Below are 23,895 nucleotides of genomic sequence, written 5' to 3' on the forward strand. Positions count from 1 at the left end.
TTGTCGCTGTGTGGTTCACCACGCTCTGGTCTCACTGGCATGGGGCTCTTTGCCACCACTTAGCCCTGCTTGCTCTGCCCTCAGCCCTTGGCCAAGGTGAAGCCATGGCACTCCTGGTACTTCATATGTCCTTTTTCATTAAAAAAAAGTCCGCAAAGCATAAAAACCAAGTAAGGGCTTTGTTAGGGACTAGCAATTTATGATAGTAAAAGGATGGGTTTAAGAATTTACGCAGCACTAGATTGTTGTTTGGGCATCCTCTTTGTAGCATAGACTTTTTCTAAAAATTTATGAATGCCTGTCTCAAGTTTTGTAGTTGATGGGTTGGTTTGACTTTTAATCTTAATACTCCTTTTGTAACACTGGGAAAATTCCTTTCCTTTTCTCCATCTTGTCTGACTGAAACCTTTCCAGGAATAAGTTGTCTATACAGCATCCATAGAACATAGCACCAAGCAGTTATGGTTGGGATTGAGGAATACTGATATTTCTGCATTATAAATAAAATTAAATTAAGAGAAAGCAACCTCACCTTGAAAATCAGACTTCCATCTAAAACTTTTTACTGGCTTAGAATAAAACGTGCATCTAAGGTTACAAAAAAAAAAAAAAAAAAAGAGAAAAAAAGAAGATTAAAGGAAATGTTATGGTCTCTGTTCAGAGCCTATGTGTTTTCTTTCTATTTTTGATCGTGGTTTGATCCTATTTTGTAGGAAAGCTAAGTATTTCCAAATCCAGGTAATGTCCGTTGGAGATAAAGACTTTCAGAGCACCTGAATATCAACTATTTATCTCTGTCATCTGCGGTCCCCCGTCAGCTACTTTTTGTTTGGGTCTTTAATATAGGAACGGATCAGAGAAAAGTATTATTACAAAAAGGAAAAGCTCATATACAGATGTCATTTCTTGAAAGAAATGTTGATTTATTTTTAAAAATCACTTGCTGCATCTTTTTGAAAATCACTAATTAGAGTCCCCACTGACATAATGCTCCCAGTAGGTACAGAGCTGTTGATCCAAGGACTTCTTGATAATAGATTCCTACCAAACAGAAGATATTTCTAACTTCAACAGGCTTTATATTATCAGTGGCTAAAATGCTGCTATTCATACAGCACTAAACTGTTTATGGTTTGACATTTGAGCGGATTAAAGATGGTTTAAAGAAATATTTCCAAGTCGTTTCTGTTTTACAGAGGAAAGGATACATATTCTGTTGCTGGTATAATTATGTAAAAAGTAATGTGCAGTTAGGAAGAGATCTATAACATCAGATAATGCTTTTATCTTGAAGGAAGTCAGAGGTAGATAGAGAAGCAAGTCAGATATTTAAATAAACCATGGTCCAATGAGATAGTCTAAGATGAATAAGTTTTCTCCTACCTCACACTCTCACCAATAGTCAGTCAGTTCTCAGCTGCAGCCTCCTTGTCTGGTCAAAATTCTTGAGAACTGAGCTGCCTTCAGCTGTGCTCTACAGCTCCCCAGGACTGATAGGGTCAGCAACTATAAAACCACGGGAGTAGGAATTCAGTGGACAATGTAAGAGTTGCGTGTTTTTTCCTCCTCCTGCTTGCTGTAAACAATGTGCATGCAGCATATCCAGAACCAGCCTGTTGGTATCATTAAGAACAGCAATATGGAGTAAGTGTGTGTTTCTGCTCGCAGTAGATGTGGGAAAGGAAGATCAGGGAAGGTACAGCAGGGCTAGATCTAAACTAAAGTTAGGGACTGGCCCTTGACAGCAGACAAGTTTAGCACAGTATCAAAGTGAGTCTGGCTCTTGACTTTATACATGCACAAATACTGAAAATATACAAAAGGCAAAGCAAACATAACAGTTTTTCTTTCGCATGTAGCACAAAATTGCCAAGCAAATATCACAGCCAGTCTTCCATTCCTCATCTATAGGTGTTTCTTAATGACTGTGGATAGTAGCCAGCTTTTCACAGTTGAAGTAACTGTTACATCAGGGTTTGATATTCTCCCCTCTTGCAGACAATTTGCAAGTATTCCCTGCAAAGCAGCCTGGACTGTATCCCAAAGGTTACCACCCCCCAACTATATGATATTAATGAACATGTGCAACTAAAAATAATTATAAATGCAAATTTGATGAAAAGGAGTTTGATAGGGAAACTTCATGACTGCACTAGAGAAGTTGTGGTTTAGCACTAAGATAGGTCTGATTGCTTGAGCATGTGGGTGCTATGGTAACTCAGTTTCACCATTTGGAAGCACTTAAGCTCTAAACCACAGTATGCTGCACCCTCTTCCTTTTGAGTAGGGTTCTGTAAAAGAAAAACAGAAGTAAACAGCATGAGAGAAACCACAGAGCAGCAAAGGCCTCGTTAGCTGTAGTTGTACAAGTGGGTTACTGCAGTTAAAGTCCTCCTATGAAGACTGAGGATGTCATTTAAAGTGCGGTGCAATTGATAGAAATGCCTTCCTTCTGCCTGCTAACTACACAATATTCCTGTATATTGATTTAAGTTTGCAAGAACTGTGTACATGGCAAAGAGTATTTGAACTGCTGCTTTTAGTTTTGATTCTTTCAGGTTCATGATTTTGAGAAGCTTTAGATATTGTTGGTAACAAATGTTGTTTCCATGAAATTAGTATTTCTTGAGGGAAATGTCTCTTTTTTTCTCTGTGTTTCTATTTTTCTGGAAAAATTCAACTCTTAAATTTACTTTGTGAAATCAGAAAATTGCTTTTTTTTTTTTTAAAAAAAAAATACATTTGATCTCAGGTTAGTTCAGGAAAAAATATTTTTTCAGTATTTTTCTTGTGATTTTCTTCTTATCCTTTCCTTAAGACAGGCTCTGTATGTTAGCAAAAGTTATGCTTGGTATTAATTTGTTTCAGCTGATGAATGTTGGCAAACTCTGATGTTTGTACTTCCTCATCTTTCCTGAGCCTGCAACATTGCGTTCCTCCTTGTGTCTGCCAGCTATAAATTCTTCTTAATTCCATCTCTTTCTTTTGGCTGCTGCCCTTGTACTTTATTGCTGGTTAATTTGAATTTTTTGCCTTCTCCAATGCTGTAAATGCTGCTTAACGTTTATAGTTGACTCTCAAATTGAGAACAAGAGAGACAGCTCCTGTCCTGGAAGCTGGACAGCAAGGAGAGGGTCATAGATGTTGGGAATCAAGAACAAGCTTTAACTTCAAATATCAATGTTTATTAAAAAAATAATAGCACTTCCTATTGTATTTAGCTGTAGTGTAGGCCTGTGCTTATTCCTGAGATGTGGTTTGCAGGATGACCACCCGTTCCACAATGCAATTCAGGTCGGAGCACTGGTAGGTGTCTCGGGAATGAAAAAGCCTTTGGCTCCCCAGATACTTGGTTTAACCAAAGATTAAACATAGTAGAAAAGACTGACAGGATCAGGCTCTTAGGTGATGACTGCAGTGTGTTAAGGAGCCAGTATGGGTGCAATTATTAATGAACTTGTATAAAAGGAAATATTTTGAGAAATTCAAATGGAAACAATTTTAGTTATCATTTCGGAGAGTCAGAATGAATGTTACTTCCTGATGCCAAAAGGAAACAACTGGCATTTCTCAATTAAAACATTTTAAAATTTCTGTTAAATTAAAATTTACAGTTTCAAATTTATATCCCTAATTTCCTATGAAAATAAATATTATAAATATTGCCTGTGGGAACAGAAATTTGAATATTTATTTAGTTTTAATTTTCAGCTACATTAAATGTATAGCATTCCTATGATTACTGTAGGGTTATGAAATTTTTTACTAATTAGATAATGGATGACTGAAGTGATTTCGTGGCTGCACCTTCAATGACCAAAAGTGTAGGCATTTTTTTTAGGACCCTCTGAAATGTCCCAGTTACCTCAGAAGTTTCTACATGTTAAATTCAAATGAGTAATTTGGTTTTTGACTCAGAGGGTGCAAAATTTTGCATATTTTTAATGTGAACTTTATATGGCATTCCTTTAATCAAATTTAAAAAACCAGCAGTTTGTCCAGAAACTGGGAACAGTTTTGTTTTTTTTTTTCTTATCCATAGTTAGTGATAAAGAGTAAAGTGTAATTCTGCAGTCTGTGATTATGAAAGCGCTTCAGCATGTATGATCATACCTATAAAATTTGAGGGGTCCTCTGTGGTATAGAATTACTCAGATGTTTAAGTGTTTGCTAGCTTATTCATAGGTCTGCCCAAATTTATTTATAAAGTAAGTAGTAATGGATCCTTTTATTTCATGTTTGCAGCAAAAAGAATCAGTAACATCTTTGTCCCTGATGCTCATTTACTTTAAGGTCCCTTTAGCTGTTTTTGGCAGCACAAGGGAGCCTTAAAGTAGGTGTGAATTACATCCTATCCCACTTGAAGTTTAAAAATAAATGAAAGAAGGGCCACTGGCAGCATTTTGTAAGGCTCCTTGCCTTACTCACCCTTCACCTCCCACCAGGAACGGTTCTGTTTTTTGCTATTTAGTATTGGCTTGCAGTGGAGCTGACTAATGTCTGTGCTGTTTGCTAGAAGACCCCCTCAAAGAGCTTTACTCCATCTGAACAAGTAGACCACATCCTGTTGCTTTCTGTGCAGATGTGAAGAGCCCTGACCCTGCTGAAGCAGTGCTGTTCAGCTGTAAAAAGAAGGAAGACAGAATCTGGCCCTGTACTAGCTGCTTTGTGTAGAGTGCTGCTCAGTGGGGGTTGCTGGGGTCTGTCCAATATGCCAAAGGGTCGAGAGATCCTGGGAAAAGGGCAGCAGCTCTGCAGAATCGCTGAGCATCTTTCCTGGCAGAAAAACCCAGCTGCCAATGGTTTTGCAGGCATGAGGCTGAGAGAAAGGATTACTTCCTCTGCTCCCTTCCCAGGTCTAGCAAAGACATGTGGAGCACAGCTGGATGTGAAGAGCCAGCTGGTATGGTACCATGCTAGATGAAACACCAAATGCACTATAGCAGAAAGGCATCCTACTTTCCCCATTTCTCTATGCTGTGCGCATGAAGGGATGCAATACTGCAGCACTCCTGTGCTCTGAGGGGACAGCCTAAGCTACTGGCATGCAAGCCCAGTCTCCTGCCCAGCCCAGCAGGAAATACAAAACCAGATCCATTTTACCCGCTGTGCAAACTAAGCAGCAGAATGGAGTTAAAAGGCATGTTCTCTGTCTTCAGTTAATGCATTTTTGCCCATATAAACAAGTTAAAGGTTTTAGGCTCTTAGTGGAGATTCACCAGTACCTCCATTTTATCAGCTGGAGTTTCCTTTAATAACACATGCACACAGGATGCATGTGCTGGTGCTTCCTTCTGCTCGAGAAGATCAGACTCTGGACTTACTTGGAACACAGTGTCTCTACATATTAGAGGTCTGAGTTGTCTTCTGTTGAGTCACTTGGTCCTGCCAAGTGGAAAGCATTTTCACTTTATTTTGTCTTTTCTGAGAGGACAGCAGTGAGCAGTAATTTATTATATGGGTGCAACCACAGTTCACAGAATCACAGAGTCACAGAATGTGAGGGGTTGGAAGGGACCTCGAAAGATCATCTAGTCCAACCCCCCTGTCAGAGCAGGACCACCCAGAGCAGGTCACACAGGAACGCGTCCAGGCGGGTTTTGAATGTCTCCAGAGAGGGAGACTCCACAACCTCTCTGGGCAGCCTGTTCCAGTGCTCTGTCACCCTCACAGTGAAAAAGTTTTTCCTCATGTTAATGCAGAACCTCCTGTGCTCCAGCTTACACCCATTGCCCTTTGTCCCGTCATTGGCCATCACTGAGAAGAGCCCGGCTCCATCCTCCTGACACTCGCCCTTTACGTATTTATAAACATTAATGAGGTCACCCCTCAGTCTCTGCAGTGAGTACAAAGTCACTACTGCAGCAGCGATGTGTCAGCTCCTGCACTTCCAAATGTGACCTGTACAGCCTGCTGTCCTTGGGATTTGACTTTTTTGGTTTTTTTTTTTTTTTTTGGTGGCCTGATTTCCTTCAGTTTTTCCATTTACTGTTCTTGTTGAACATTGAAAGGTTTCTTCAAAATACAGCAGTCTCATGTTTCACTCCCAGGGCCTGTATGTCTTTGAGTTTTCAGGAGAAAAGGTGAGGAGCTCATCTGCTTTAGGTGTATGTGTTGACAGCCTGTCATTCCGTCTAAAACTTTTCTTTGAAGCAGCAGCTGCACTCTCTCTGCCAACTGGTAGCCAGAGAGGAAAGGGAATGAAAGCGATTAGCCAGCTCTGATCCATGGGATGTGCTGGTTGTATCTTTTTGCAGGGCATCCAACTAAGGCCATATCTGCTCAAGCATTACTGATGGGTTGCAAATCTTTCCCGTAAGTTATCAGGAACCAACTGGTGGCCAAATCAAGAGAAGGGAAAGGGAAACTTAGAGAAGTTCCTTCAGTAGTAGGAACTTTTTATATACTTTAACTCTTCCACTTCGGTTGCCTAAGCTTATCCGAGGCATATTATCTTAAAAATGTTTTATGACTGGATACAGTTTAAGATTTGAGAAAAGGTTTGGGATAGTTCCTGTCTAAACCCAGACCCACTTGCTTAGTTTGGTAATCATCAGGCTTTTATATCGCACAGCATGTTTTTGCAGGTTTGGATATCCATATTAAACTTCAAAGATATTCTTAGATTTCAGCCTTTAATATTCTAGAATTGTTTCAGAATATAAACGTGAGCAGACAGTTTGACTTTGAGGGTAACTTTGTTAACCTAAGGGTACCTCAGACATATTTGGTATCTGTGGGACATTTTGGGAAAAATAAATTAATAGTAGCAATACACCTATTAATATTGGAGTGACGTGGTCCAGTGTGTTGGGATCATTCTTTATTTTCCTTCAGTTTAACTAGTATGTCTCAGTGTTATATGGTGAAATGTTTTGCTGTTTGAGAGGCTTTTTTTAGTGTTCTGGTGCCATCTATTGAATTCTTTTCAACTGCGTCCCATTCCATTGCTACAATGAATCATATATAGAATAGACTCATAGAAGAGCAGGGGACCTTTAAAATGCTTAGAAGGACATAAAACTGCCGTGAAATTCTGTTAAGATGTTAGTGCTTATTTGGAGGAAAAAAAAGGACAATCTAGGACTATTATGTTCCAAACTGTTTTAAGAAGCGATCTGCTCTAGTTGACCGGTGTCTGAGCAGGGCAGTTGGACTACAGAATCTCTTGAGGTCACTTTCAACCTCAGCTTCTATGATTGTGTGTAACATTTAGTATCTGTCACCATGAGTGAGCAATAAACCTCATGCTATGTTTAAACTAGTAGTATTATGCCTAACTTTACAAGGGGAGAGGGTGGGGAAAAAGTCTTTCAGAGGAATCTTAAGGAAGTGAATGAGGCAACCAGAAATACAACACTGTGACAAGCTTATATTATCTTCTTTCACTTTGAAGAGAGAATCTCAAAGTATATCTTTTTGTCTCCATCATGTTTGCATAAAAGATCAGTAAATAACTTGAAAAGTATTTCTAAACGTTTCACTAATCTCTTGAGCAGAGTTTCATTTAGGACTTTTTCTGCAACTCCTTTTATTCTTTTCTTGGAAACAGTTATTTAGGTGAATATTGATGTGCATAGATGCTTGCAGAAAATTAATTTTGGGCTTGAGGCGTGAATGTGCTGAACCGAAGTAAGATCTGTGAAGGAGAGGGAACAATTTATTCTTCAGCTCGTAAGCCAGTTGAAGAAAGAAAAATCGAATTACAGAATTTAGAGTGACCAACTGCCAACTTTCAAACACTGAATTTAAATTCATGAAGTTAAATTGAAAATTATTTGCTCATGGCAAATATGAATGAATATACATGTTGGCTTTTGCAAGGTTCCTTGGCAGTTTAATGTATACAGTTAGATTATACAATTGCTGTTAATAAGTGTTCCAGTCCTTACCAGATATTTCAGACACTGAGGATACATTGATAGTTCAAAAGATAGTCTATATTTTGTTTTTTATTTGCAACATCTCTAAGCTTAGGAAGCTTCATCTGCTAACATTCTGTGGCTCTGGAAACTATACGTGGTCCTGTGTTTCAATGGAAATACGTAGATATACATGAGCTAAGATGCTAGAGCTGTTAATATAGTGGCTTCTAAACCCATGTTTTTCAGTCTGTTGTCATTTACTGTGTTTTTTACAGATTATATTCTTACAGTTCAGAGCAATTTTATTTTGACAGTTTCATATGATTTCAGACAAGCTATAGGCAGCCCCATATCCTTATCTTATGGACCAGATTTTAGGCAACACCCCTCCCCACTTCTATAAAGAATGAAATAGCTAGCTCTGCATTACTATTTTTAGCCAAGCTTCATTTGACTTCTGTTGATACTTTTTCTTTAAAATATCAGACTACTGGCTTTTTCCAAATTTTAATTTGTAGGAAGAGATCTTGAATAATGTACAGTCCGCAACGGATTCGACTGTTCTTACAAGTACTTACAAGATTTTAGCTTTTGTTTACATTCATTTTTATATCATGGCTTATACACATTTCATGACAGTTCTGAGCACAAAGAAATTACTCGCACTCCACAGGTGACTGTCATCACTGGTTGTGTGTTTTTAATGGCTGTCGTTGGTCTTCTGAACTGTCCATATGGGGTGCAGAATCCAGGGTGGCTGTTGAGCAGCCAACACGCGTGCTGCTGCTTGTTGGGTGGGTAAGGAGAAAATTTTTGGAGTCCCAGGAGGTCTGCCTATGTTGAGCTTCTGTGTCAGAGATGTGAGACATGGGTTTGATGCTAACATGTGAACAGGGCAACAGAACATGTATCCTTCACAAGTATTGCAATTTTTCACATAAACCTGGATTTTTGCTTTAAAGGTTGAAGTAGTCTATTTTCAAAAGAGTAGAGCTGCAACAGTGTGACGTACCATGTAGGGAAGCTGAAGTAACAGAGACATTGTAAACAGTGAAGCACTATCTGAAAAACATGCACGCCCCGCCTCCCCCCCCCCCCCCCAAAAAAAAATACAGGCGAGAAACACAGTGGGAAAGAACTAGGAGAAAAAAGGGAGAGAAACGAAGAGCCAAAAGAGCGAATGAAGTTTTGTGGACAGTCACAGTAAGGAATGTGTGAACAAGTGGGTTTGTTCCTTGCTGAAAGCATAATAGACTGTTAGAGAGAGAAATCTAGAGGTAACAGGCATACTTTTGGGATGGATTTCAGGATTCTTATGTCAAAGTGGAAGGTTCTGATCCTCAAAATTAATAAAAGATATAGTGATGAGAACCAACGCACGATTCCAGCCATTGCTATTTATTTTTGTCTCGTTTTCTTGCAACAGAAATTTTACATTACACTACTACAAAATGTTTTGGGTCAGGATTTCAGAGCAGAGTGGAAAAAATGAGGCTTGTTTTTATAGGTGTGAAAAGATCATAGCTCCCAGCTCAAGTCAGGAGATAATTTATAACCTGGAGATAAGAATCTCTCTGATTTGCAGAGATTCTTAAATATGAGCAGGATGGTCCAGGAGGGGTGTTGCCATTTAGAAATTATTATTAGGGAAAGTACATAGCTTTCAGGAATGCTGCAGCTTGGCTTTCCAGGTCTTGTATAGTGAGGATTAGAGACAGGTAAGATTTTTCTTGACAACAGAATTGATGTTGGTATCTCTTCTTAGTGATAAAGTCATTCTTCATTCAGCGAAAAGTCAGCTTCTATTTGTTGATATTGATTGTACTTGTATATACTGCTGTGTGGTGATCCAAAAGATTTTGAGGGTTTTAGCTTTTGATCTTGCAAAATACATTGATAAACATGAAAACATTTAAGTATCCCCCAGTCAAATCTGTCCTGAGAAATGTGGTTCAGAGAAAAGCGTACAAACCGGTGACCTTTTTCTACTATAGATGACCTTCTCATGCATTGCTCACCTGGTGACATGTTTTTCCCACTCTGCAGCAGATGAAACGCTGGCAACTGCCAGCTCTCCCTCCCCCGCGTCACCTCCACCTGCACGCTCCACATCACTCTCACCTCCAGGCACCACTGAAGGTAACGGTGAATTCAGGACCGTGGCATTGCTGCTCTTCTGTTTTAGCTGAACTGGCGTCTGCTTCTTTTATACATTGGTTAACTCCATCACTGTTAAAGCAATCTGGTGATTTATGTTGTCTGACATCCATTATATTACAACAAAATTTGTTAATGTGATGAGGACATACTTAGTTTTTTATTTCAATTAAATCAAAGGTGGGGATGTGACACATGTTTCTCAAAGTGAGCCATTAGGATTTAAGTTATAACATGCTGTTGGTACGAGTCCATGTTTTCCTTATGGACACCCCTTCTCCTTGAGCTCTCAGGTGAGAGTTTCATGCTGAGCTGTCACAGCGGCACTTTCCTGTGATTCATGCAGGGCTCATTGGGCACCATAGTAGTACCTGATGATTGTGGGAAGAGAGTCCTTCCTGGGTCAACAACACGAACCAAAACCACCCCAATCAGTCTGGGCTTTTTACAAGCCGCACATTAATTTATTGCCTTCAGCTGGTGTTTTCAAACACCTGAAATCAGTGCATCCCCCACATCTTGCTTAAAGATAGTCAAATCTCTTTACCACAAAGGCATCCCAGACAAATTGGTGGGAATTCGGAATTAGTGACATTGCAGACCTAATTGCAAGCCACGCTCTTGCAATGAATTCAAGCAGATGTGTTGCACAGCCTGTGCAGGAATCGGAGAGCAGTGTAAATGTGTTCTTTTTGCCAGTGCTGGAGGGACAAATATAAGTCAGAGAGCAGCTGGCAGCCTTTCTGCTTGCAATGAGCTTCTCACTTTCACGCATTACTCACCTGATGATATTTCCCCCCCCCCCCCCCTCTGTGAGCAGGAGATGAAAATCTGGTAAACACCAGCTCTCCCTCCCTTATGTCACCTGCACCTGCACGCTCCACATCACTCTCACCTCCAGGCACCGCTGAAGGTAACGGTGAATTCGGGACCGCTGCATTTCTGCTTTTCTGTTTCAGCTGAACTGGCATCAGCCACAGCCTTCCTGATGCTGTCTCCACCCCTCGGGCTGCACAGCACAGACTCCTGGCTCAATGAAAAGTGATTTTTGAAGTGGATGATATCAGTCCACATATGCTTGATATTTTGGGGGTCTGGTTGTTGCTACATGCCACTAAATATTACTTAAGAACGTGTAATTCCCTCTGCAAAGCTCAGCTGATAGCTGGGAGGAAAGAAAGTTACTTTTTATATTTTTGGCATATGATTGTGTTTAATTCCTTGAAAGTCCAATTTACACTTTCTCTCTTTCTCTTTTTCAGAACCTGAGTCAACAATGACTACACCTGGTAAGAAACTTTTCATTTATACGGCAGAACTGCATTGATGTTTTGTTGTGATCATTTCTTCTCACGCACAGTTATCTTGTAGCATGTGTAATGCCTTTTCTTTCAGCCCAGTGAAATGAAATATGTTGTCTTAAGAGGCAAGAATATCAGACAAGTCTGATTTTGAGTCGTGAATTTGAGTATATTTTAAAATACAGCATTTAGCATGAAAGAAGTGCAGTCAGCACCAAAAAGCATTATACTTGTTGGATGTTCAGCTGACACCTGTCGGACCACCTAATACCTTGAGCGTTCAATGTGTCTTTGCTTACTAACAAATTCACAGTGCCTCAGTACAGGAGCACTCCAGCACTGCAGTCCAGTGTTTTGTGCAGCTTCGTGTCCCTCCTTGATTGGGCAGCCTCCAATCATTAATGAAACTGCTGTACTTCTCACCACAGGTGTCTCTCCTGCAGACAGCACATATCTCTCCACGCATGCAGGCTCCGTCCCTGCCATGGGACTCAGCAACCCACCACGCAGCAGCACCGCTGCCCTCACCACACGCACTCCCATTGCCTTCAAGAATGCTTCATCAGGTTTGACGTCTTCCTTTAGATGTCACTTACTGTTCTTTGAACTGTAGTGGAAAACTAAATAATTCAGCCTCAGGATAGCCTTTTCCAGCTTATGGTTCGTCAAATAGAAAAAGTATTTGCAGTTTGGCGTAGTGGCAATACCAGAATTATTTCCAGGATCTGGTATCTGATAGCCAAGTCTTGTGGTCATCACAGTGTCAAAATGCCAGCTGCTGTCAGCAAGGCTGTTGCTAAAGCAAGGGCAATAGGAATGGACCTAAAGAGAATGTAGAAACCTGTCAGTGGTTTGTAAGTAGGGAGATAAATGTCGAGATACAGTAAATGATATAGTGAGACAGGTATGTGATCTGGCAAACAAACACTACTGGAGTGCTTTTTTCTGAAAGAGCACAAGAGCTATTCATAATTGTGTTTTACTGTGAGAATATAGGAAAATGTTTTAGTTTTTCCCAGTTCACAGTTATTAATGCCCTTTTTATGTTGACTCCATCCTGGATTATGCATAAATAATGATAAAAAATTGTCCTTATACATTGCAGTATTCATCAGTAAGTGGCATATTAAAAAAAATTGCTTTCTATTTAAATATTCATTTTCTGGTTTATTGGATATTTAACATGATTTTTCTTTCAGCACTCTTCTCTAAATTACAAAAATCCCGGAAGAAAAAAAAAATCGAGAAGTGCTGTAGTGTAAGACATTTCTGATGATGTAGCCATATGAAATAATGAATTTTACTTTTTAATGCTGATATGTTTTTTTATTTCCTTACAGATTATTACAATTCAACATCCTTGCACAGCACCATCTCACCAGTCAGCATGCCAGCAAACACTGGGATCACCCCCATTCACACAATAGGTGACAAACTTGCACGCAGCTATCACAATTATGACACTGCAAACACAGAAAATGTTTTAGGATGAAGGAATTAATTTTGAAATTATTTTCTCAAACTTAAACATATAAATTAGGCATATAACTGCATTAAACTTAGGGGTTTTTTTTAGGAATCTTATTAATAGTTTATGAGTAATATTAAAGATACCAGGTTTGCTACTTGTCAAGCAAGTGAAAACCAGAAATTTTTTCCACACAGTGGCATAGTGGGAGGGTAAATCTGTCAATCACTGTGCCAATACTCCCCTTAATATTCACGGAAATTTGCCCAAGCAGCAAAAAAAGGTCTGTGTGCTTCTCGGTTTTCTGATGCCTTCTTTTTTGTTTCCCTCAGTATCAACATTTCTTGGAATCTAACATTGCAAGCACTTACACACATTATTATTGCAGTTGATCTGTAAGGAATTACTCAAGTCGGTAAAATATATGTGTGTGCTTGAGCAAAGAATATGCAGGAGCTGGACTCCTACCACCTTTGTAGCTGTCCTTCAAGTATTCGTAGGCTGCTGCCAACTCTTTGACAGACTGAGCTTAACTTTTACTTGAGGGTCTTCTGCCCCTAACCATCTTGGTAACTCTCCACTAGACCTCTCATTAGGAGCACTACTCAGCCAGGTGACTCCTAGCCTGTAGGGATGCAAATCTAGGGCCTATCTTCTATGAAAAAAAATCAGATATCTGTCTCTTTTGGTAATTTTTTTCAGGACCAAGTCCTTTGCTCAAGCTTCTGTACAGATTTTATAAATACCGGCTCGTAATTTCTTTTGGTACCCAGTGTAAAAGTAGATGTAAAATGATCTGTATTGTTGCATAAATGTCTTTCCAGAGGTAAGAGTAGCTGTGCAAAAAGCAGGTAAATTTTGTTTCTTTGGTGACATTGGATACCGTTCAGTTAGCCGTTCCGCAGCGTGTGTATCCTGGGAAACTGTGATAGCTTATCATACCACTATGAGAATGTGTAATTTTGGAATATTGTTGTGTAAATTTTGTTTTCTTTTCTTATAGAAGCAGCCATTGTGACAACTGAAGAACCTTGTGGTAAGAACCAAACCACTTATATTTCCTCAGTCTTGAAATTTGATCAAATCAGTGAAGTCAAATACAGAAAATCGATCAGTGAAGCTGATAAAAGTTAGCATCTCAGGTTATTTTATAAATTGTCTTCTAATTCTGGAAGAGTAGGATTAAAGTCATTAACATTTCTGGTCATCTTATATCTATTTACAGTTCTGTTAAATTGCCCTGCAGTAGGCTGTTGATATCAGTGCTGCAGAAGAGACCTGCCTTCATTCCACTAAGGCCCCTCTAGTTTTTCCCCATCATGATGATAATCACTTGCTGCAAACTGTAATTCATAACTATGTAAAACTAAAATTTGGACATTGTTTTTTCTCTCTTCAGAACTAGAGACCTCTCCTCTCTATTTTTCAGGAATAGACTATAGCCATTATTTACTAGATGGTTATGAAATGTTTTGAATAAGAAAAATTGAAATTTCTGTTCAAACAAATGATTCAATGTGTCAAAAAAAAAAAGTATTAAACTTCAAACTGATATTTTAAGTTAAAGCAAATCTGGTTCTTGTGATTCTGTGAATTCTTTAGTTTTCCTAACTAAGAAACTATTTAAAAGACTATTTTCCTACAGACATTTTCTGTTTTGACTAAATGGTTTTTTGAAGTATAAGATAAATGAAAAAAAAAAAAAGAATTTTGCTGCATTTTCTGATTCTTAAAACATATATTGTGCTGGGGTTGCCATAAAACATTTAATGGTTCTTAAAAACTGTCATAAAATGTTATTTTAATTTTTTCTTTTAGATGTTGATATTCACCACACTATAACAAGTGTAAATGGCAAGGATAACATGGCTGAAGTTACACTGAACAATCTCAGAAAGAACAGAATATATGCTATTCTCGACGCTGGCAAGAACTTTAGTGTGAATTCCAGTACCCATACGCTCCAGAGATGCAGGAAATACACAGTTACGGTTAAAAACTGCCGTGATGTTTATCTTAATGTTCCACCTGGTAGGTATAGAAGGGGTTTAGTAGTTTCTTGGGGTTTTTGTTTGTTTGTCTTTTTGACATGCAGTGATTCAGCTTTCCGGGATTTCTTAGTCTATTCTTGTCTCTTTTCAGAGAATCAAACAGAAGGTTTTCATGCTTTGTGCTTGGTTTGCAAGATATGTTGCGTTTTGAAGGTGTACCTTAAAACCTCTCAGTATTTTCTTAAAATTTGGGTGTAAAAAATGTAATTTACTCATTGTAAAGGAAAAAAAGGAAACTTTAACTACTTTGGCTATACGCAGCATGGTTGGTGAGAGCAAGATGAGCCACCACTTGAAAGCTTCTATTTATGCTGGATGTTTTGTTCACTAAAGAGTTTGCTGGATTAAAATCTTAATTTATTATTTGAATACCAGCAGTGTTTTTAGCTCATGCAGGCTTTTTCAATTTTTACTTTCCATTTCTCGTTAAATTATTTGTATATTATTCTGTGCCAATTGTATCTTCATATTGCAGAACAAGTCAACAAACATAAAAGAACAAATTGCTATTTAAGGAATCAATAAAGCCAATGTCATACTTACATGTAATATTAATCCTTTTCAGAAAGCAGCAGCAATCCTTTCAAAGTTGAGGGTGAAACCAGCACGTCTGCAAAGTTATGTTGGGAAAACTCACTTGCCTGTGCTAATGTGACTGTTAGCTGCAAAGGTAAGACACTTAGAAGTTATTTTAAAAGTTTGTTCATCTATTTATTTATTTTTAAAAGCAATGTTGATGTTGTATTTTGATGAGAAACTGGAAGATTCAAATTAATTTTGCCAGTTTGAGGGAAGGGCTGTTCAGAATTTCTGAGATTGCCAGCTTGGGGACTACCTTCCCCATGCACTGCAGAGCTGGGGAAAGTTCAAACCCAGAGAGCTCATTTGCCGAGTTTATCAGCTTCACAAATTGCAGAATTCTGGAGGTTTTGAGGTCTTGCTTGATGATCTGAAGCAGTGCTGAGTGTTTGGAAATCCTGAGTCTGTGGGTCTGTTGTGAACTGATTACTTTCAGGCTACCCAGGCAGCGGGCTCTCCAGGCTCTCTGCTCTTGGAGCCAGCCAGCCCAAGGACATGCTGGCTCAAAGGCAGCTAGTGCAGGAGGGAAGATATGGATACTGAATGTCCTCGTGTGTCCCAGAAAAATGGGTGATGAATATTTGGGGCTGGAAGTTTCATGTTTCAGGGAACTGAAGAGCTAAGAAGCTACTCCAGGGTTCTGCCAGACTCTCATGAAATGTTTTGATTTCTGTAGGTAAACTGTTTTCTCAAGAAGTCAAATCATATGAGCTTTACTGAAGAAAAGTGAAGATCTATGCAAACTAATTTAGTATAAAAGAACCTAAAACCTAGTCATCACATTAGGTTGTACACTTTTCTGTTTGGAATAGTATGATAGTTTATTACAAATTATATTGAATAAATATAGTAGAGAAAACCCCAGTTAAAATGGTACCACGTACTTTTGGAATGAAAAATATTGATAAAACTCTTTTTGTGTCCACAGGTTTACCAGTCTTCACAGAATTTAATCAAACTTGCAAAGAGCTGAACGCTTTATCACCCAACCATATGTACAACTGCACTGGTACTGTACATTTTTTTGAAGATCAAATTGTCAGTCAAACGTTCAACATAACAACAGATTATGGTGGTAAGTGTAATGCTTATTTTTGCTTTATGTTCCACACATGTCTGGAAACCACTACTATGAATCGCACTATCTGTGTTTCCTGGGGTTGAAGATACATTTTTAAGAGCATGATCAGCCATCCTCAGGTTCTGCTCCAGCTCTTCCCACCCAGTCTTCTGCCCTTGTTGTTGTTGTTTGACTGCAGTCACAGTCTTCCTTTCCATCTCCAGCCCCAATCCTCAGTCTTCCAGTCTGATACCTTCCTCTCCTTCTCTGAGATTGTGATTATTTTTTTTGGAAGGTGGTAACACGGCCAAATGTAAAGAAGTCTGAATGAAGACACACATACAGAGAAAGTGCAGGCCTCCTCACAAACAAGTGTTAAATTCTTGACTTGAAGAAAGATGTGATAGAACAATTGCAAAGAATGTCTCCAGATAAAATGATGTGTTTTTCCAAAGCATTATCCTTGGAAATAGCTTAGCTTTTTTTTCTGAATTAAAAAGGAAATCAATCTAAATCAAGTAACCTGCAAATAAAAATTCAGGCCAAACATTTAAAGTTTGTTAAAATTATAAGGAAATCAAAACAATGTGTAATATTTGGAAATGTCGGACCATTTTAGTAATATGTGATATTGCTATATTTACCTTTTCCTGAATTAATTACATTTATGAAATTACTCTACTATGATGCTTTTACACATACTCAGTTTATACTTATGTATAATTTATTTGAATGAAATAGGCTATGAAAAATATCATGTTAATGGTATCTTGCTTCAGTATCCAATGAAAACTAATTCAATCAAAGTAGGTAAAAAGAGGAATATTTTGCATTTTCATTCAAACTTTTCCTTCCCTTCCTGTTATTTTTCTCTTATAACAGCTCCAGATCCACTAGAAAACCTTGGATTAGTTCTTGATACGAGACAAGTATCAGTTAGATGGGACCAACCTCGCAACACTTCAAAGGGTCCTATAAATGGCTATATGGTGATGTGCAACAGCAGCAGTAAGTATATGCTCCTTCAGTATTGAATAATTCATAGTATGTTTTAATATTTACAGGGCACCAAGTATGATGCAGTGTTGTCAAATCATACTGGAATTTCTTCAAACTGTGCATATTTATTTTTTTGGTTGTTATTCAGTTCACCATTTCAGGACACAACTCCGTGACCCTTCAGTTCTCATGCTTCTTCTGTTAAGAATAGGTTATGACAAGATCACCAGTTGCCTGATCAGTTTGTATAGCATGGTGCTCTCTGTCTCTGAAAATGCTGCTATAGCTGGTTAATATATTCACTGAGAAGACAGGGGCCTACCTGCTGTGTAACAACAGCGTGTTTAAATCCAGGGGTCCTAAGTATGGCAGTTAGCATATACATATCTAGTCAGTTAAAGCCAGGTCGTTGTCTTCCACTAAACGGTCACTCCTTTCAGATATGCTGTTTTAGGCCGCCTTTCATTTAGGTGGAAAAATGTGTATCCATTATACTGGGACCATGTTTTCCAGATGTGAGCTTTTCTTCAAAGCAAGGACTGGAAAATGATGTTTTGAAAATGAAGAGCCTTACACATATTTCCAGGAAATATATGCCAGGTTTAAGTTAGTCCTGGGTTAATTCTTTCTTCCTGCTCATATACTGCGTGTTTTGTAAACCTTGACAGCCACAGGAACCAAAGGCTGTCGTGTTTCTGTGCTCCCCATCTCTCTCGTTCTCCATGCCCCCAATTTGACTGCTACCCAAAAGGGCAGCAGCACCGTGCACCAGTTTCTGTCTTTGGTCTGGCTTGGCCAGCGTAGGAGACTGAGGTAGTATGCTGAGGTTCATCAGAAGCAGCCAGAAGGAAATATGGAAAGGCCGTTGCTGCCCGGTTCCCCAAGCCACCGAAGCCCCAGCTACAGTGTGGGCAATAGCTTTGTATGCAATTCCTTTCTGTCCTGCTTACTGCTGCCAAAAGCACATGACATCTCTTGCACCATCCCAGAAGAGACTTGCCCAGTGTGCAGAGTGGTTTTTGTTAGGTTTTTTGTTAGCACTTTTGTTAGGGTTTTTTGTTAGAACTTTATGTTAGTTTTTAATTACACTCATTTAAATGACATGCTGAGAAATCAAAAAACAAAAGAGAACAAAATCTCAACTTTCTACCTTTTTGATTGGGGAATACATGTCTTCCTCTTCCTGAGCCTTCACTTACATTAGTAAGCAAGACAAACCAACCAAGTACAAAGTAATTAAAATAAAAGTACGCGTGACAGTGGTTTCAGGTAGCTCTAATGAAGTGTAAGAATTCCTGTGCTTCTAACATAAATTTCATTAATGTTATTAATGAATTTAATTTTTCATTTTTTCTTAAAGAGGAAGAATTTACTGATGGAACTGACTTCATTTGTCGTGGATTAGAACCTTATAGCAAAGGTTTTGTATCTGTGACTCCATATACAAAGAGCAAATCTAATAATGAAATGTTTATGGGAAAAACTGAAACACGCAACTTTAAAACAAATTCAACAGGTAAGTCTCTTCTTTGTTAACTGTTACAAACAAAGCTCATACTAACACAGGCAATATGTACTTTCTTATTGTAATTCATTGTCTTCTATGTATGTTATTCCTGTTAGCCAAAACACTGATTAGTATTAAAAGAATTTTATTGATATTCATATCATTAGCATTTCTTTTTTAATTACTTAATGCTAATCTATTTTTAATTATGCATTTAGTATTAGTATTCTTCTTATATATACTAGCTTTTTAAAAAAAGTCCTGCATTCATTTGAAATTCTTGGTAAGGTTTTAGAAAGCATTATGTCCCGATCTAAAGAAAAGATTCAAATTAAACAAGAAGAGAATGAAAACCATGCATTTTTCCTCTGTGTCATAAAAGCTATGAAGCTGTGCAGGATGTAACTTCTGTTCTGCAGTTACCTGTTTGCTCAGAGTAGCCCCGCATTAACCAGGCTACACCAATGCTGATGTCTGAACTGGGTTTTGGTTAGTTTGGATATGCGTCTACACAGTTGGCTTCTAAGACTCCCCATCAGGTTAAAGCCAAATGTGTGCCAACCCTTGTCCTGTCAGAAAGGTCTGTGCTCCTTTTTGGGTCTGTACTTTCAATAGCTTACCACTGTGGTCCTGATTCTTTGTTTACCATACATGTTCAAATGATAGAACTACAAGAAAACCTAAAAAAAAGACCAAAACAAACCAACAGACTTTGTAGATACATTTCTGACGCAGACAGGACATACTAGAGACACAGTCCTTTCTATTTGATTGTGGGCTTCTTTCCCCTTTTAATCTTCAGATGTAGAGCCTCATACTGATTTAATTCCTTTGAGGAAAAAAAAACAAACAACCCATCCCAACAAAAACGTAAAAAAACCCAAACCAAACAAAACCAAAACCACCCAAAAATCATGTTTAGCTAATTTCTTCTAGTACCTTTTAGCTCTAGTCCCACCACCCCTAGACTCAGCTAATATAGAGATACAGCTATAGGGAAATGGTGATGGTTTATACCTGGTAAAATACTATATTAATATTTCCTTAAATTTCATTGAATAAGCAAAACATATATGTTTTTGTGAAAAATATAATATTGTTTTTGTGAAAAATATAATATTGTTTTTGTGAAAAATATAATATTGTTTTTGTGAAAAATATAATATTGTTTTTGAGAAAAATATAATATTGTTTTTGAGAAAAATACAATATTGTTTTTGTGCTAGTGATTTAATGATAGCTTAAAGTGGTGATTTTTTTTTTCCCTAATGACAGGAATAATTAAATCTTTTGTTGCTTTTAGCACTCCTGAAAAGTATGTAGAAATGGATAAGTAAGAACATTAAATCTGACTGCTGTTTTTATTAAATGTGTTTCCGTAGAGCTTTGGGAAATACAGGGGCTTCTGACAGACTATTGTTTTGAATTTTAATCTTATCCCTCTGTGGAATAGATAGAGCTTTTGAAGACAGTTTTATAGGCAATCCATGAAAACATTTGAATCTCCATATTACTCTGGGTCATTGAGCTAAAAAATTTCGTTTTGTAGTTGGAAGAATACAGGGATCAAAATTATCACCTGAATCCCCATGGAAAAAAAAGCAAGCTGATAAATGAATTGATTGATAATGTAAACTATTTGATCTGAGACTTAACTGTAACAGAAATTGAAATGTGTATTTAATTTTTAGACATCCCTAATTTGAGAATGATCATGATTTTTCTCTCTATGATAATCTAGTTTGAGCATATTATATTTTGGAGCCCCCACTTTCTGGGGCTCCACTCGTATTTTAATAACTCAGTTGAAGATTACAGTGCACAATATAAATTTATGGGTCTGGAAAACAATCTTGGTTCCCCTATTTTTTGAGAAAATAACAAGTTGCTTGCCTTCATGAATTAATGGTATTTATTAAACTTTCTCCAACAGTTACAACATTTCATAACATGATCAAGCAGATAGTGGAAGAGTTTTATGGCTTGTTGAACAAGAGAATATATCAGTAGAGCATAACTCCTTGGAAATAGAAAAAACTTACATTTTGTAAGATGAGGCATAAGTGCAAGCACATTGCCTCCAGAAACGTTCACTTTCTCCTTGTCACAGCTCTTTCAGTAGTATGCTGAACAGGAATTGAACAAATCTGCCTGTAGATAAAAATAAGCAGATTCGTTGTAACCAAACACTCACCCAAGTAAAATATCCTGCCACTTGCCACTCCCCACGTGGGATATTTGATCTACTCATAATGCCTCACACAGCCCTTCATATGAAGAAAGAAGCAACTACCTTTTACTTTCCCCCTTTTTTTTAATATACTAGCTTGCAAATAGAAGTGATTTCGAAGAACATTTTCGTGGTGGTGTCCTACTGAAATGTAGCTAGTGGAGCTGCCTTACACAGAAGATTATTTACTTTCTGAAAGGTTTTCTAAGCTCTCCAGGAAAGGTCCCTTGTGCTCTACCCCCAGGCTGAAACCCATTTGCTACAACATACAAAATTAGAGTTAGAAAATGCAGATTAGACTTAACACATTCCTTATTATTAAAAAGTAAAAAAAATATATGATTTTAGGCCAGCTTTAAGACAATGTGACAAACCTTGAAGCAAAAGGACAGTATTCCAAATATTAAAAAGTACTAGTAACTTCTGCTAGGAAATTTCATTTACAGAAGTTTTGAAACATACATTCACACAGAAAACGATTTGTTCCCATGTCTTGTTTGTTGTCCCATGTTCCTCAAATGAGAAAGCAATAACAGATGTAAGAGAGACAGTTGCATCGTATTATCCTTGCAGCCTGACTGTCAGTAGAGCTCTGATCTTCCCAGCCTTTTCAGTTCCACTTCACATCTTTTCCCGTTCAGACAACCCTATGGTTAACTCAAAACTGATTTTATTTATCTTGTTAAATTGGGACTGAAATTTTTATAGAAGAAAATGTATGAAATTATTAGGAGAGAAGATAACAAACAGACGTTAACACATACAACTGTTGAAATATTTGGTTTGAAATGCTGAGAACAGAACCAGTAACACTTCTATTGTGAACAGAACCACAGCAAGTGATTGATGTTAATGCAACATTGACAGCTGATAATGCTGTCCGAATTAAGTGCAAACCTCAAGAAGTGTATGGAAACCAAACAGTATTTGAGTTGACGTGGGAAAATGATGGAACAAACGACTCCAAACACAATGATTGTGATTTTAAAAGAGAAAATCTCTTGTACTTGACAAATTATACATTTAGGGTAAGTAGGCTTAATAAATGAAATTTATAAAATATTGTTGTATTTTCATTGTTTAAGCATTTATATTTGATTGTAGGAAAAAAAGCAAATATGGCAGCAGAGGAATTGATTATGGATCTGTAGGCCACAGATGCAAAGAAGTAGCTGTTACTTTGGAAACAAAATGCATATGTGCCTGGCCTATCGATCAATCCCTTGTGTGCTATTCCACATAGGTTCTGACAGCAGGAAAAATACAAGCTGAATAGATTATACTTGGGACAGGGAGAAATTTGGGGGTTCTGTAAGTTTTAAAACAGTTTCTTAAGTGTAATTGATATTTTAGTGTTTAAAACACGTTTCATTTAATGAATGTCTTACTGTCATTTCAATCAGAAGATAAGTATGGGGTTTAAGTCTCGAGATAATTGCTCAGAATTTTTCACTGTGAAGATTTTTGGTGCTTAAAGGATTAGTTGGTGTAAAGCACTTCAGGTCCTTTCGCATGTCTTTACATCAGCCTTCTACAAGCCGGTCCTTGTTTCCATACCAATTATATCATCCTCTGTTTACAAGCTTCACTTTCCTCAAGGCCTCCTGCTATTTTCTCTTCTTTCAGGCATTTCACCCTTTTGGTGTTTGTTGCTTGCAAAGCCAATGGTCCTGTGTGATCTCCTTAATGTGGCCAGTAGGAGTATTTTTTAATATCCTGATAGCTCCTCTTGGTAAATTTAGGTAAGAAAGTAACCAGTAGGAATGACCGAGTTTTATTACTTTTAGGAACCAGTTTCACTCATTTTCCACAATCTTTCCCTCTTTTCTCTGTGACTTCCTGAGGAAATGCAGTATCAGAGAACTTGAGTAGTCTAGGTTTTGTTCCAAGGCTTTGTCAGTATTTTTCCAACAAATTCTGCTCTGAAAGCTTTGTATTTGGAAAATACAGACAAGGTCCTGTAGGAGCAACAGATGCTTGCATTGTTCCCGTAGTATGAGACCCCTGCACTCTTGTAAGCTTTTTTGTACACCACTTGCAGTGAACAGTTTGCCTTGCAGAAGAAACTGGCTTCTGCTTGGCTCTAAACTCTGCTTCAAACTTGTTCTGCCCAATTCTTACTAGAAAAACAGACAAAGCCTTATGGCCTTATCCAGTAAAGAAAGGATTCTGCATCAAGTTATGGAAGGCTCAAGGAAAAAAAACCAGATCGCCTGTGAGAGTTGGCAGGTGTCACAATTCCCTTCTATCTACACACTGAATTGGTCAGGGAATAAACAGGAGCCTATCCAGCATACTTTTTGGTTTAGTGATGTCTCGATCCCAACTGCTGCACTTGGTTTCTGGCTTTTGCTATTTGAGAAGCTTCTTTCTTGTTTTCTCTGCCATCTCTGCTACTCCTCTGGATGTTGCCACCTACCATGGTTTTCTTCCCAGCTGCAGAATTCAGAAACCACAAAACCCCCCTGAACACATCAACCTTTTAGAGCAGAGGGTGGGAGCTGGGGCACAGTCCTCTCAGAAGAGGTCTTCAGAAGAGGTTTCTTTTAAGGGATCAGGTAGGCTTAGTAAGAACTCAGCCTGCAGGTAGCAATGGTGCTGAAAGCCTTTCTCCTCCCATTTTGGATGATTTATAGCAGGAGAATATTACTATTAAAAACACTATTATTCAATCTCGT

General features: G+C 38.1%; 1 protein-coding gene across 1 annotated transcript in view; it reads left to right on the top strand.

Annotated features, from left to right (window-relative positions):
• The window catches only part of PTPRC (protein tyrosine phosphatase receptor type C), a 66,828-nt gene that overhangs the window by 26,536 nt on the left and 16,397 nt on the right, over nucleotides 1-23,895 (top strand). Inside the window, exons 2-13 of the mRNA XM_086462578.1 lie at nucleotides 9,912-10,004; nucleotides 10,840-10,935; nucleotides 11,285-11,311; nucleotides 11,752-11,889; nucleotides 12,664-12,750; nucleotides 13,795-13,827; nucleotides 14,610-14,822; nucleotides 15,408-15,512; nucleotides 16,350-16,496; nucleotides 17,364-17,489; nucleotides 18,841-18,996; nucleotides 22,046-22,245. Of these exons, the coding sequence (XP_086318704.1) occupies nucleotides 9,912-10,004; nucleotides 10,840-10,935; nucleotides 11,285-11,311; nucleotides 11,752-11,889; nucleotides 12,664-12,750; nucleotides 13,795-13,827; nucleotides 14,610-14,822; nucleotides 15,408-15,512; nucleotides 16,350-16,496; nucleotides 17,364-17,489; nucleotides 18,841-18,996; nucleotides 22,046-22,245 (1,421 nt within the window). The remainder of the gene's footprint in view (nucleotides 1-9,911; nucleotides 10,005-10,839; nucleotides 10,936-11,284; nucleotides 11,312-11,751; nucleotides 11,890-12,663; nucleotides 12,751-13,794; nucleotides 13,828-14,609; nucleotides 14,823-15,407; nucleotides 15,513-16,349; nucleotides 16,497-17,363; nucleotides 17,490-18,840; nucleotides 18,997-22,045; nucleotides 22,246-23,895) is intronic.

Source organism: Leptosomus discolor, chromosome 3 (assembly GCF_034619465.1).
Source record: "Leptosomus discolor isolate bLepDis1 chromosome 3, bLepDis1.hap2, whole genome shotgun sequence".
In the NCBI taxonomy this organism is placed as follows: Eukaryota; Metazoa; Chordata; class Aves; order Leptosomiformes; family Leptosomidae; genus Leptosomus; species Leptosomus discolor.